The sequence below is a fragment of the Anomaloglossus baeobatrachus genome, chromosome 9 (assembly GCF_048569485.1).
Source record: "Anomaloglossus baeobatrachus isolate aAnoBae1 chromosome 9, aAnoBae1.hap1, whole genome shotgun sequence".
Lineage (NCBI taxonomy): Eukaryota > Metazoa > Chordata > Amphibia > Anura > Aromobatidae > Anomaloglossus > Anomaloglossus baeobatrachus.
This window is the reverse complement of record NC_134361.1, coordinates 176174316-176190282: the sequence shown is the minus strand read 5'-3', so window position 1 is coordinate 176190282 and position 15967 is coordinate 176174316. Positions and strand designations below refer to the sequence as shown.

Sequence of the window (15967 nt, the reverse complement as noted above, 5' to 3'; positions counted from 1 at the left end):
GAGTAATCAGAGCCAAATTTCCCCTTCCGGAAAGATTTTCAGGGGGAAGGCAGTTGGTTCTTGACCTTTAGAGTGGCGTGTAAATTATATTTCTGCTTACGACCCCGTTCCTGGGGTGGAGCAACAGCGGCTTGAGAAAATTCTCTTTCTCTTGAGTTGGGCTTTCTTCTTGGCCCCAGATTCACTAGTTGTTTTTTTTTTTACATTAGACTGGATTTTCTCAGCCCTCAGGCTCATCTATGATGATCCATATAGGACATCATTGAGTCCAAAATCCGTTCTCTTAAAAAGGGGCGATCGGTGTGCAAAAGATTACTGTGATGAAATTCATCACTGGTCCACATATACTCAGTGGCTTGATCCCACCCTGAAAAAAATGTTTTTCCAAGGTTTATCTAAAAGGGTAAAAGAAGTACTGGTTATGTATGTGACCTCTGCCTCTTTGGAGTATGCCATGTCTTTGATAATACGTATTGACAGGCGGTTTCGGCAGAGGAGTTATGAATCTAAAACATCCTGGGGAGGTGCTTCTGTACCTGCATCACCTTCTGAGACCTCATCTGAGGCAATGCAGCTCGGAGGGATGTCCCGTTGAGGGAAAACCTCTATTCCCCTCAACAGGGGCAGGGTCTGTTTTTTTCCGTGGTAAGAAGGGAGCTTTTATCAGTACTTGTCACTCAGTGCCCAGGGAGAGACGGCATCCGAAGAACTCCTAGACTGAGGTTGTTTGGGGGATCCCAACCCGGGTCTACATACATCCTCCACTACGTTGTCTCAAGGGTTGATACCTGCCAAGGTCAAAATTGGGTCAAGCGGTATCTATTTCTGTTTTTCTTGATAGTGATTCAGGGGCAAACATGATTGATGAGCCGTTTGTCCACTCCTCAGGGTTGGATTTGAAAGAATTTTCAAATCCTGTTCAGATTTTTGCCATTGATTTCATAGTTTCATAGTTTTTAAGGTTGAAGGGAGACTCTAAGGCGGGCTTTGCACACTACGACATCGCAGGCCGATGCTGCGATGCCGAGTGCGATAGTGCCCGCCCCCGTCGCAGCAGCGATATGTGGTGATAGCTGGCGTAGCGAAAGTTATCGCTACGCCAGCTTCACACACACACTCACCTGCCGTGCGACGTCCCTGTGGCCGGCGACCCGCCTCCTTGTTAAGGGGGCGGGTCGTGCGGCGTCACTGCGACGTCACACGGCAGGCGGCCAATCAGAGCGGAGGGGCGGAGATGAGCAGGATGTAAACATCCTGCCCACCTCCTTCCTTCCGCATATCCTACGGAAGCCGCAGTGAGGCCGGTAGGAGACGTTCCTCGCTCCTGCGACTTCACACACAGCGATGTGTGCTGCCGCAGGAGCGAGGAACAACATCGGACCATTGCGTCAGCGTAATTATGGATTACGCCGACGCTGTACCGATGATACGATTACGACGCTTTTGCGCTCGTTAATCGTATCATCCAGCCTTTACACACTGCGATGTCGCATGCGATGCCGGAAGTGCGTCATTTTCAATTTGACCCCACCGACATCGCACCTGCGATGTCGCAGTGTGCAAAGTGCCCCTAAGTCCATCTAGTTCAACCCGTAGCCTAACATGTTGATCCAGAGGAAGGCAAAAAAAAACCAATGTGGCAAACAAGCTCCAATGGGGAAAAAAATTCCTTCCTGACTCCACATCCGGCAATCAGACTATTTCCCTGGATCAACACCCTGTCATAAAATCTGATTATACATAACTGGTAATATTACATTTTTCAAGAAAGGCGTCCAGGCTCTGCTTAAATGTTAGTAGGGAATCACTCATTACAACATCATGCAGCAGAGAGTTCCATAGTCTCACTGCTCGTACAGTAAAGAATCCTCGTCTGTGATTATGATTAAACCTTCTTTCCTCAAGACGTAGCGGATGCTCAGTAGCATGCCGCAAGCGGCAAACACCGGATTGGCCGCAAAGGAAAAACATATGCAAAGGATGCGGTGTGTTCACCGCATCCGTTGCATAGCTTGCACAGCCGGATTGAGCCGCAGAGCTCAAGCCGGATGTGTGAAAGCAGCCTAACTTGTGATATACTGTATCTAATATATAAAGCTGAGTATGTGTATGTATGTATGTCCGCTAAAGGAATCCACACCGCCGCATTTACAATCACAAAATTTTGCACAAACACCTTCTTTGACTCAGGGAATGTCATAGACTATGTTTTGAGGGAAAATTTCAACCCCACACTTTACAGTTATTTGCCCCCAAAAATGCTTACTTACTGTTTGGATGTGTGAGGTAATATATTGGCTGTTTTGACAGTTAGGCCTAAGCCACACGGTAAGAAAAACGGTGCGAGTGGAGTGCGATAAAACATTGCATTCCACTCGGACCAATTCTAGCCTGTGTGTCAGCACACATGAGCGATTATTTTCTCAGCCCTAATCGGACCGAGAAAACAATCGCAGCTTGCTGCGACTGTAATGCGATCCTAGATTCTCTCGCACCCATTCAAGTCTATGGGGCGAGAGAAAAATCGCACTGCACTCGTGCTACTCCGGTGTACCGCAAGTGCAGAGTGAGAATCGCAATAGCCGGCTATGGAGGAGAGAGGGAGAGAAATCCCTCCCCTCCACAGCGCCGGCCCGCCCCCTCCTCAGTGCCAGCCTGCCCCCTGCAGGTGAAGTCCACTCGCACAGTCGGACCTCAGTCGCAGGGATATTCGCATGACACTTGGCTCTGCTGTAATGCCAGCGTGAGCTGAGTGTCATGTGACGATCGCACTAGTGCCCCATGTGGCCCCGGCCTTACCCTGGATATTTATCAGGTGGCCTATAGCAACCAATACAGCTCTGATTCTATTTTGCTACAGTTCATTAATAGGAGCTCTGATTGGTTGTTATAGGCAATGTAGGACATTCTCAGTATAAGACAGATTATGTGTCTGTTAATATGATTTCATTGCTGAGAGGGAGTGAGGAAGAGTGGGAGAGAGAGAGATGGATATGACTCGCCCACCCCAGGGCCTTAGGTGACTCGGTGTCGGGCCAGACTGGTCTGCGGTAGTCAGCGGTGACGGGGCCCGATTCCGTGACCCTGGTGCAGTCAGTTAATGATGTGGCGATATTGGGGGTGATGATAGTGTTAACCCCTTCACGACCATGGACGGATCTTTCCGTCATGGATCGTGTCCCGGTAAGCCCCGCCCCCTGCCGCGGGCAGGTGGCGTGGATCGGCACACATATCAGCTGTTTTCAACAGCTGACATGTGTGCCTACATGTTCCGAGTGGAATCGCATTCCACCCGGAACATTAACCCCTTAGAGCTCGCTGCCAAAGTCTGGCAGCGAGATCTATATGCGCGCGGCCATGTTTTTTACTTACCGCCGCCCCCTCCGGACGTCACGTGAGTGATCACGTGACGTTCGGTGGTTGCCATCGTAGCACAGGGTCATGTGATGACGCCTGATGCTATGAAGTTTCACTTTCATTCTTCCTCGGCATGGAGCAGAGGAAAAAAGAAAGTGACTATTTCTGCTGTTTACAGCGGTATAGCTGTGATCAGCAGATAGCGATCAGCAATCGGATTGCTGATCGCTATAGCCCCCTAGGGGGACTAGTAAAATAAAATAAAAAAAAGTAAAAAAAAGTTTTAAAAAATTAAAAAAAAAAACAAAAAACCTAAAAGTTCAAATCACCCCCTTTCCCCCCATTGAAAATTAAAGGGTTAAAAAATAAATAAATATACACATATTTGGTATCGCCGCGTTCAGAAATGCCCGATCTATCAAAATATAAAATCAATTAATCTGATTGGTAAACGGCGTAGTGGCAAAAAAATTCCAAACGCCAAAATTACGTTTTTTGGTTGCCGCAAGTTTTACACAAAATGCAATAACAGGCGATCAAAACGTAGCATCTGCGCAAAAATGCTACCATTAGAAACATCAGCTCGAGACACAAAAAATAAGCCATCACTGAGCCATAGATCCCAAAAAATAAGAACGCTACATGTTTTGGAATATGGCGCAAAACGTGCGCCACTTTTATTGGACAAACTTGTGAATTTTTTTTAACCCCTTAGATACAAGTAAATCTATACATGTTTGGTGTCTACAAACTCGCACCGACCTCAGGCATCATACCTACACATCAGTTTTACCATATAGTGAACACTGTGAATAAAACATCCCAAAAACTATTGTGCCATCACACTTTTTTTGCAATTTTTCCACACTTGTAATTTTTTTACTGCTTTCCAGTACACCATATGGTAAAACTTATGGCTTCATTTAAAAGTACAACTTGTCCCACAAAAAACAAGCCCTCATATGGCAAGATTGATGGAAAAATAAAAAAGTTACGGCTCTCGGAAGAAGGGGAGCAAAAAACAAAAACGCAAAAACGGAAAGTGCCCCGGGGCTGAAGGGGTTAAAGTTTATATAAGATTCGTGACGCCACCTGTGGTAATTTGCAGCTATGGAGCCACAGCTGCTGGACGGGACCTCCGGGGCTGATGTTATGGCAGCTAAGGTGTTTCTTGCTCTCCACAGGTAGAGCGGGTACCCCAGGGCAACTTTTGGTGCTTGGTAAAGTCTATGGTGTTTGTGGACGCAGTGCAGGATAAAGCAGACGACACAGGACTTGCAGTTAAGATCTTTACTCACAGTTTAGTCTCAATTTGGCAGCTGTCCGGTTGCCCACAGTATGCTGGGATCCACTGTCAGGTGCCTCCGCTGATCCTGGGTAGTTCAGAGGTCAATACCGGTGCACCCCTCCTGTGTCTCTTTCCTGACTGACTTCCTAGCCTTGACCGTTGTATTTGAGCTGGTCTTGGCCTCCACCACAGGGCCTGAACAAAGGGGGCTAACCGCAGTTATATCTTGCCCACTTCACAGGGGATCTGTGGCAGGTTGTGGCCCTGGGCGCTTGCAACCACCCTAGGCCTTCGGTGTTCCTTTTGAGGAATTGTCTTTCTTTCCTCTGTCTGGGGACCGTCCCCGAATGCAGCCAGATTCCTCCGCCCGATCTTCCAGTGGAACAGGCCACGAGCCAATATGCCCTTCCGTGGCCCTGGGATCCTTTCTTTCTTTAGGTGTCACCTGGGCCTAACTAGACCCCAGGATCTCCACCAGGAACTTCCTTCTGTCACTTTCCTGAGGTAATTACCTCCCTCTCACACTCTCCTCAACTCCTCTCGTCCTCCTCACAGACTAACTCCCCTTGAACTTCCTGGTTTCCTTGTCTACTCTCACTTGCTGACTCCTCACGCACACCCACTGACTAGGCTCCACCAACACTATTGGGAGCAGAAAATGGGACTTATGGCCCCATGAATACATCTATGGGGGTTGCTAACACTATCCCTGACCCAGTGTATGCCTACCAATTGGTGTGTGCAAGTTTAGTCTGTGGACCGGCATATGACCTCATTCTTACCCAGGATGGGACATCACACCTCTGGCTGAGGTGCAATATCTCTGTGGCGACGGAAGCCTCAGGGGCGGCACAGAACGAAAGTGGGAGAGAGTGAGAATGTGAGAGGGAGAATGGCAGAGAGTGAAAGTGTGAGGAGGGGAAAGTGGGAAGAAGGGAGAATGGGAAGAAGGGAGAATGGGAGGAAGGGAGAGTGGGAGAGACTTAGTTACTCTCCCAGGCAATGCCGGGTACTGCAGCTAGTAGAGCATATATGTAGTAAACTAAAATGATTACAAAACCTTTAATAAAATAATTTATTTTTGTTCTTTTTCAGGTATTTCAGGCGAGTACAAGTTCGGATACACCAGTGTGGCTCACCTTTGACACTTCAATTATAACTCGTTTTATAAAAGTGCATCCTGATAAATGGAAGGGGGCAATTGCTCTGCGGATGGAAGTTATAGGATGCAATATATAATTTTTGAGGATATATTCTTATAAAACGTGAGACCGGTCTCCATTATTGCTGTATTGTGCTCGCTTTCTATAAAATATTTATTTTACTTAAAGCATTTAATTGTAGGTGAGTTAAAAGTGCAAAAACAGTTCCTATGCTTGATCTGTGAGGTTTATTGTACAGGTGGGACAGGCATTGCATTGTGATTTTACATGCAATTTTTTGGGATTAGGTAGATGTGGAAGAGTCAAATTACAAGAAGTCATTGTTCCCGGTTCATCATTGCTTTTTCTCTGGTTTTCAGCAATAATTTGCCTTTTTTTGTGTGTTTTTAGTATTTGCGTCTTATATTTTTATACATTTTGCAACACATTTTAACATGTAACATTCTTTTAGCCATTTTTGGGTTTTTTTTACATCAACTTTGCTTATCCAGATGTTTGACAGATTCATAAAACATGACTTTTACCAAATCTCACATTTTTTGAGCGCATCTTATTCCAGTCCCGGCATGGAATAAGTTTTCTGGTGGAGTTTTCAGTTTGGCTACTTTTTAGACACTTGTGAAACTTTTTAAAGGATTTGCAATTTTCGGCACTAAAAAGTTGCAGAAAAATAAAATTAAACAAAAATAAAGAGCATTTGTTATTTTCGATGTCAACGACTACTACAAGACAAACAATAAAAAGACAAGTTAAGAAATCACCAATGATGGATCTGGGGCCATTGTATATCGATTAGTTACTTGAGACTTTAGATCTTTCCTATGGAAATTGTTTAGAAAAGAAAAAACAAAGTAGTCTCGTAGATGCAAGAAAAAATGGAAAAAAGCTAGTAACAAAAAATGTTGAAATGGCAGCAATGTGACATTAATGACTTTATGGTTTAGGATGATTATATATATATATATATATATATATATATATATATATATATATATATATATATATATATACATATATATATATATATATATATATATACATATATATATATATATATATATATATATATATATATATATATATATATATATATATATATATATATATAGTTTGCATGTATGTCAGCAGTGTAGCAATACTCACTAGCACTTGTCAATTTTCATACTGTATTTCCTTATTGTTGGTTCATTTGACACTATTTGTAGTTTGTTTGTTTTTTTAAATAAATTTAAGCTTTAACAAGATTTTGAAAGACTTTTTATTTTTTATTTGGTGTGGGCGACCTGGGAGATTGTCTTCCTTGAAAGTGTATAACGGAAATCTGTTCTGCAGGTTTTTGCTATTTATTCTGAAAACGATATAAGGCAGGGAGCCTGATTCTAGCGATGATTCACTTATTAGGCTGTGTGCTGTAGGTTCAATACAGTGTTTTATCAGCAGGAGATTATCACTCATGTGCAGTTTAATCAGGCTAAATCAGGCTAATCTGTATAACCCCACCCCCACCACTGATTGGCAGGTTGCTGATAATGTATACAGTAAGCTGGTGTGGGCTGGGTTGCCAACTGTCATGGCGGTGTCGGAGTCTGAGGAATCCTCAGATTTCTGCACGCTTCCAGTTAACTTCACTAATGGTTGTGATCAGCACAAGGAGATGCAAAGACTAGTTGCTCTCCGGGGGGTTAGGAAGAGTTAATTCTCTACTGGTCTAGGATGTTAAACGCCTTTAGTCATATGGTGTGGGAGAACCAATGATTTCTGCTCTCCTTCTATATAAACTGGTTGGACTATTCAGGCAGTGCCAGCTATAGCTTGTCTATCCTGGTTTAAAGAGGAGGAGTCATTCAGATGTAACTGGTGGTTGCTTCTGGGGTTGCTGTGAATGGTTTGTTGTTATCCGTTTCTTCCTCATTGATGCTCTGTGTAGTAGTCTCTTTGTCTCTTTGCCTGACTGGCTTATCACCTTTTGTTCCCTAGTGTTATCCTTGCATTAGTTTGGTGTGACTGTGCTTCTGTTTTCCCCTGTAAGTCTTGTCTGTGTTTTCACTCGCATTTCTGCCACTTTCTTCCCAGGTGGACATGGGGAGAATCAGATTAGTATTGTTCAGATGCATAGCAAGGTACGAGACACAGATGTCCCCACCATCAGGGGTCATCCTGGGGAAAGAGATAACCTAGGGTCCCTATAGCTTGAGGGACAAAGTAGGAGCCCATAGTCTCTTGATATCCTGCAGTCACTTTGTGACAGCTGGCCGTTACCTTTACTGCACTTCAGCATGGATCCAGTTGCTGCACTGGTGAGACAAATGCAGACCTTGTCTCTTCAGGTTGGAGAATTAAAGGGGGAAGATCAGCAGAAGGCTCAGTCTGCCACACCGAAGCAATTTGAGTAATCAGAGCCAAATTTCCCCTTCCGGAAAGATTTTCAGGGGGAAGGCAGTTGGTTCTTGACCTTTAGAGTGGCGTGTAAATTATATTTCTGCTTACGACCCCGTTCCTGGGGTGGAGCAACAGCGGCTTGAGAAAATTCTCTTTCTCTTGAGTTGGGCTTTCTTCTTGGCCCCAGATTCACTAGTTGTTTTTTTTTTTACATTAGACTGGATTTTCTCAGCCCTCAGGCTCATCTATGATGATCCATATAGGACATCATTGAGTCCAAAATCCGTTCTCTTAAAAAGGGGCGATCGGTGTGCAAAAGATTACTGTGATGAAATTCATCACTGGTCCACATATACTCAGTGGCTTGATCCCACCCTGAAAAAAATGTTTTTCCAAGGTTTATCTAAAAGGGTAAAAGAAGTACTGGTTATGTATGTGACCTCTGCCTCTTTGGAGTATGCCATGTCTTTGATAATACGTATTGACAGGCGGTTTCGGCAGAGGAGTTATGAATCTAAAACATCCTGGGGAGGTGCTTCTGTACCTGCATCACCTTCTGAGACCTCATCTGAGGCAATGCAGCTCGGAGGGATGTCCCGTTGAGGGAAAACCTCTATTCCCCTCAACAGGGGCAGGGTCTGTTTTTTTCCGTGGTAAGAAGGGAGCTTTTATCAGTACTTGTCACTCAGTGCCCAGGGAGAGACGGCATCCGAAGAACTCCTAGACTGAGGTTGTTTGGGGGATCCCAACCCGGGTCTACATACATCCTCCACTACGTTGTCTCAAGGGTTGATACCTGCCAAGGTCAAAATTGGGTCAAGCGGTATCTATTTCTGTTTTTCTTGATAGTGATTCAGGGGCAAACATGATTGATGAGCCGTTTGTCCACTCCTCAGGGTTGGATTTGAAAGAATTTTCAAATCCTGTTCAGATTTTTGCCATTGATTTCATAGTTTCATAGTTTTTAAGGTTGAAGGGAGACTCTAAGGCGGGCTTTGCACACTACGACATCGCAGGCCGATGCTGCGATGCCGAGTGCGATAGTGCCCGCCCCCGTCGCAGCAGCGATATGTGGTGATAGCTGGCGTAGCGAAAGTTATCGCTACGCCAGCTTCACACACACACTCACCTGCCGTGCGACGTCCCTGTGGCCGGCGACCCGCCTCCTTGTTAAGGGGGCGGGTCGTGCGGCGTCACTGCGACGTCACACGGCAGGCGGCCAATCAGAGCGGAGGGGCGGAGATGAGCAGGATGTAAACATCCTGCCCACCTCCTTCCTTCCGCATATCCTACGGAAGCCGCAGTGAGGCCGGTAGGAGACGTTCCTCGCTCCTGCGACTTCACACACAGCGATGTGTGCTGCCGCAGGAGCGAGGAACAACATCGGACCATTGCGTCAGCGTAATTATGGATTACGCCGACGCTGTACCGATGATACGATTACGACGCTTTTGCGCTCGTTAATCGTATCATCCAGCCTTTACACACTGCGATGTCGCATGCGATGCCGGAAGTGCGTCATTTTCAATTTGACCCCACCGACATCGCACCTGCGATGTCGCAGTGTGCAAAGTGCCCCTAAGTCCATCTAGTTCAACCCGTAGCCTAACATGTTGATCCAGAGGAAGGCAAAAAAAAACCAATGTGGCAAACAAGCTCCAATGGGGAAAAAAATTCCTTCCTGACTCCACATCCGGCAATCAGACTATTTCCCTGGATCAACACCCTGTCATAAAATCTGATTATACATAACTGGTAATATTACATTTTTCAAGAAAGGCGTCCAGGCTCTGCTTAAATGTTAGTAGGGAATCACTCATTACAACATCATGCAGCAGAGAGTTCCATAGTCTCACTGCTCGTACAGTAAAGAATCCTCGTCTGTGATTATGATTAAACCTTCTTTCCTCAAGACGTAGCGGATGCTCAGTAGCATGCCGCAAGCGGCAAACACCGGATTGGCCGCAAAGGAAAAACATATGCAAAGGATGCGGTGTGTTCACCGCATCCGTTGCATAGCTTGCACAGCCGGATTGAGCCGCAGAGCTCAAGCCGGATGTGTGAAAGCAGCCTAACTTGTGATATACTGTATCTAATATATAAAGCTGAGTATGTGTATGTATGTATGTCCGCTAAAGGAATCCACACCGCCGCATTTACAATCACAAAATTTTGCACAAACACCTTCTTTGACTCAGGGAATGTCATAGACTATGTTTTGAGGGAAAATTTCAACCCCACACTTTACAGTTATTTGCCCCCAAAAATGCTTACTTACTGTTTGGATGTGTGAGGTAATATATTGGCTGTTTTGACAGTTAGGCCTAAGCCACACGGTAAGAAAAACGGTGCGAGTGGAGTGCGATAAAACATTGCATTCCACTCGGACCAATTCTAGCCTGTGTGTCAGCACACATGAGCGATTATTTTCTCAGCCCTAATCGGACCGAGAAAACAATCGCAGCTTGCTGCGACTGTAATGCGATCCTAGATTCTCTCGCACCCATTCAAGTCTATGGGGCGAGAGAAAAATCGCACTGCACTCGTGCTACTCCGGTGTACCGCAAGTGCAGAGTGAGAATCGCAATAGCCGGCTATGGAGGAGAGAGGGAGAGAAATCCCTCCCCTCCACAGCGCCGGCCCGCCCCCTCCTCAGTGCCAGCCTGCCCCCTGCAGGTGAAGTCCACTCGCACAGTCGGACCTCAGTCGCAGGGATATTCGCATGACACTTGGCTCTGCTGTAATGCCAGCGTGAGCTGAGTGTCATGTGACGATCGCACTAGTGCCCCATGTGGCCCCGGCCTTACCCTGGATATTTATCAGGTGGCCTATAGCAACCAATACAGCTCTGATTCTATTTTGCTACAGTTCATTAATAGGAGCTCTGATTGGTTGTTATAGGCAATGTAGGACATTCTCAGTATAAGACAGATTATGTGTCTGTTAATATGATTTCATTGCTGAGAGGGAGTGAGGAAGAGTGGGAGAGAGAGAGATGGATATGACTCGCCCACCCCAGGGCCTTAGGTGACTCGGTGTCGGGCCAGACTGGTCTGCGGTAGTCAGCGGTGACGGGGCCCGATTCCGTGACCCTGGTGCAGTCAGTTAATGATGTGGCGATATTGGGGGTGATGATAGTGTTAACCCCTTCACGACCATGGACGGATCTTTCCGTCATGGATCGTGTCCCGGTAAGCCCCGCCCCCTGCCGCGGGCAGGTGGCGTGGATCGGCACACATATCAGCTGTTTTCAACAGCTGACATGTGTGCCTACATGTTCCGAGTGGAATCGCATTCCACCCGGAACATTAACCCCTTAGAGCTCGCTGCCAAAGTCTGGCAGCGAGATCTATATGCGCGCGGCCATGTTTTTTACTTACCGCCGCCCCCTCCGGACGTCACGTGAGTGATCACGTGACGTTCGGTGGTTGCCATCGTAGCACAGGGTCATGTGATGACGCCTGATGCTATGAAGTTTCACTTTCATTCTTCCTCGGCATGGAGCAGAGGAAAAAAGAAAGTGACTATTTCTGCTGTTTACAGCGGTATAGCTGTGATCAGCAGATAGCGATCAGCAATCGGATTGCTGATCGCTATAGCCCCCTAGGGGGACTAGTAAAATAAAATAAAAAAAAGTAAAAAAAAGTTTTAAAAAATTAAAAAAAAAAACAAAAAACCTAAAAGTTCAAATCACCCCCTTTCCCCCCATTGAAAATTAAAGGGTTAAAAAATAAATAAATATACACATATTTGGTATCGCCGCGTTCAGAAATGCCCGATCTATCAAAATATAAAATCAATTAATCTGATTGGTAAACGGCGTAGTGGCAAAAAAATTCCAAACGCCAAAATTACGTTTTTTGGTTGCCGCAAGTTTTACACAAAATGCAATAACAGGCGATCAAAACGTAGCATCTGCGCAAAAATGCTACCATTAGAAACATCAGCTCGAGACACAAAAAATAAGCCATCACTGAGCCATAGATCCCAAAAAATAAGAACGCTACATGTTTTGGAATATGGCGCAAAACGTGCGCCACTTTTATTGGACAAACTTGTGAATTTTTTTTAACCCCTTAGATACAAGTAAATCTATACATGTTTGGTGTCTACAAACTCGCACCGACCTCAGGCATCATACCTACACATCAGTTTTACCATATAGTGAACACTGTGAATAAAACATCCCAAAAACTATTGTGCCATCACACTTTTTTTGCAATTTTTCCACACTTGTAATTTTTTTACTGCTTTCCAGTACACCATATGGTAAAACTTATGGCTTCATTTAAAAGTACAACTTGTCCCACAAAAAACAAGCCCTCATATGGCAAGATTGATGGAAAAATAAAAAAGTTACGGCTCTCGGAAGAAGGGGAGCAAAAAACAAAAACGCAAAAACGGAAAGTGCCCCGGGGCTGAAGGGGTTAAAGTTTATATAAGATTCGTGACGCCACCTGTGGTAATTTGCAGCTATGGAGCCACAGCTGCTGGACGGGACCTCCGGGGCTGATGTTATGGCAGCTAAGGTGTTTCTTGCTCTCCACAGGTAGAGCGGGTACCCCAGGGCAACTTTTGGTGCTTGGTAAAGTCTATGGTGTTTGTGGACGCAGTGCAGGATAAAGCAGACGACACAGGACTTGCAGTTAAGATCTTTACTCACAGTTTAGTCTCAATTTGGCAGCTGTCCGGTTGCCCACAGTATGCTGGGATCCACTGTCAGGTGCCTCCGCTGATCCTGGGTAGTTCAGAGGTCAATACCGGTGCACCCCTCCTGTGTCTCTTTCCTGACTGACTTCCTAGCCTTGACCGTTGTATTTGAGCTGGTCTTGGCCTCCACCACAGGGCCTGAACAAAGGGGGCTAACCGCAGTTATATCTTGCCCACTTCACAGGGGATCTGTGGCAGGTTGTGGCCCTGGGCGCTTGCAACCACCCTAGGCCTTCGGTGTTCCTTTTGAGGAATTGTCTTTCTTTCCTCTGTCTGGGGACCGTCCCCGAATGCAGCCAGATTCCTCCGCCCGATCTTCCAGTGGAACAGGCCACGAGCCAATATGCCCTTCCGTGGCCCTGGGATCCTTTCTTTCTTTAGGTGTCACCTGGGCCTAACTAGACCCCAGGATCTCCACCAGGAACTTCCTTCTGTCACTTTCCTGAGGTAATTACCTCCCTCTCACACTCTCCTCAACTCCTCTCGTCCTCCTCACAGACTAACTCCCCTTGAACTTCCTGGTTTCCTTGTCTACTCTCACTTGCTGACTCCTCCTGCACACCCACTGACTAGGCTCCACCAACACTATTGGGACCAGAAATGGGACTTATGGCCCCATGAATACATCTATGGGGGTTGCTACCACTATCCCTGACCCAGTGTATGCCTACCAATTGGTGTGTGCAAGTTTAGTCTGTGGACCGGCATATGACCTCATTCTTACCCAGGATGGGACATCACACCTCTGGCTGAGGTGCAATATCTCTGTGGCGACGGAAGCCTCAGGGGCGGCACAGAACGAAAGTGGGGGAGAGTGAGAATGGGAGAGGGAGAATGGCAGAGAGTGAAAGTGTGAGGAGGGGAAAGTGGGAAGAAGGGAGAATGGGAAGAAGGGAGAATGGGAGGAAGGGAGAGTGGGAGAGACTTAGTTACTCTCCCAGGCAATGCCGGGTACTACAGCTAGTAGAGCATATATGTAGTAAACTAAAATGATTACAAAACCTTTAATAAAATAATTTATTTTTGTTCTTTTTCAGGTATTTCAGGCGAGTACAAGTTCGGATACACCAGTGTGGATCACCTTTGACACTTCAATTATAACTCGTTTTATAAAAGTGCATCCTGATAAATGGAAGGGGGCAATTGCTCTGCGGATGGAAGTTATAGGATGCAATATATAATTTTTGAGTATATATTCTTATAAAACGTGAGACCGGTCTCCATTATTGCTGTATTGTGCTCGCTTTCTATAAAATATTTATTTTACTTAAAGCATTTAATTGTAGGTGAGTTAAAAGTGCAAAAACAGTTCCTATGCTTGATCTGTGAGGTTTATTGTGCAGGTGGGACAGGCATTGCATTGTGATTTTACATGCAATTTTTTGGGATTAGGTAGATGTGGAAGAGTCAAATTACAAGAAGTCATTGTTCCCGGTTCATCATTGCTTTTTCTCTGGTTTTCAGCAATAATTTGTCTTTTTTTGTGTGTTTTTAGTATTTGCGTCTTATATTTTTATACATTTTGCAACACATTTTAACATGTAACATTCTTTTAGCCATTTTTGTTTTTTTTTTGTTTTTTTTTTTACATCAACTTTGCTTATCCAGATGTTTGACAGATTCATAAAACATGACTTTTACCAAATCTCACATTGAGCGCATCTTATTCCAGTCCCGGCATGGAATAAGTTTTCTGGTGGAGTTTTCAGTTTGGCTACTTTTTAGACACTTGTGAAACTTTTTAAAGGATTTGCAATTTTCGGCACTAAAAAGTTGCAGAAAAATAAAATTAGACAAAAATAAAGAGCATTTGTTATTTTAGATGTCAACGACTACTACAAGACAAACAATAAAAAGACAAGTTAAGAAATCACCAATGATGGATCTGGGGCCATTGCATATCGATTAGTTACTTGAGACTTTAGATCTTTCCTATGGAAATTGTTTAGAAAAGATAAAACAAAGTAGTCTCGTAGATGCAAGAAAAAATGGAAAAAAGCTAGTAACAAAAAATGTTGAAATGCAGCAATGTGGCATTAATAACTTTATGGTTTAGGATGACTATATATATATATATATATATATATATATAGTTTGCATGTATGTCAGCAGTGTAGCAATACTCACTAGCACTTGTCAATTTTCATACTGTATTTCCTTATTGTTAGTTCATTTGACACTATTTGTAGTTTGTTTGTTTTTTTAAATAAATTTAAGCTTTAACAAGATTTTGAAAGACTTTTTATTTGGTGTGGGCGACCTTGGAGATTGTCTTCCTTGAAAGTGTATAACGGAAATCTGTTCTGCAGGTTTTTGCTATTTATTCTGAAAACGATATAAGGCAGAGAGCCTGATTCTAGCGATGATTCACTTATTAGGCTGTGTGCTGTAGGTTCAATACTGTCACGCTCCCGGTGTCCCAGCAGCGCTCCTTACCTACTAAGCCGGTCTCACCATCCAGGCACCGCTCCGTAACCACTGAGCCAGTCACACCTGCGTCACGCCACCGCTCTGTACCCACTGATCCAGCCTCGCCAGCGTACCACCGCTCCTTCCTCACTGGTCCAGTCCATGCGTCCACCGGTCACGCCTGCCATTCCCGCTCATGCTCCCCAGAGTCCTGTTCCTGGTCTCAGGAGTCTGATTCTGACTAATGTTCTGTATAGGACCGGGCCGCGCCCACTCACCTGGTCTTATAGCCCCAGCACTGCTGCAACAGGAAATGACTTGAGGCTGTGCTGAGTATATAAGACTGGCCTCTCCATGAGGGCGGGGCCTGATAATCGCTTGTGTTTCTATGCCTTGTCTTGTGAGCTATGTGCTCAGGTCTTTGTTCCTGTTTCCTATTACTGCCTTAAAGTACGCTGTGACCTTAGTGACCTGGTCCTGTCTTTGCTTCCTGATACCTGCACCCGTTCCTGCCACGTTAGTGCTCCAGCTACCGTGTACCCTGCCCTCCAGGTAGGGTGCTCGGTCCAGTGGATCCACCTCCTGGGCCTACCAGTCCTCCCTGGCCCTGGCAAATACAGTGTTTTATCAGCAGGAGATTATCACTCATGTGCAGTTTAAT

At 45.2% G+C, this 15967-nt stretch overlaps 1 protein-coding gene across 5 annotated transcripts in view; it reads left to right on the top strand.

Annotated features, from left to right (window-relative positions):
- Window positions 1–15060, top strand: part of F8 (coagulation factor VIII) — a 216063-nt gene extending 201003 nt beyond the window's left edge. The window contains exons 26-27 of one of the 5 annotated variants that reach the window (XR_012725311.1): window positions 5741–5989; window positions 13935–15060. Coding sequence is in view for 2 of the 5 variants with exons in the window: in XM_075324077.1 (XP_075180192.1) it covers window positions 5741–5884 (144 nt within the window). In the remaining 3 variants the exon portion in view is untranslated. Of the gene's footprint in view, window positions 1–5740; window positions 6791–13934 lie in introns of those variants that run through there. The other 4 variants (XM_075324077.1, XR_012725310.1, XM_075324074.1 and 1 more) reach the window with 4 other exon arrangements.
- The last annotated feature ends 907 nt before the right edge of the window (window positions 15061–15967 follow it).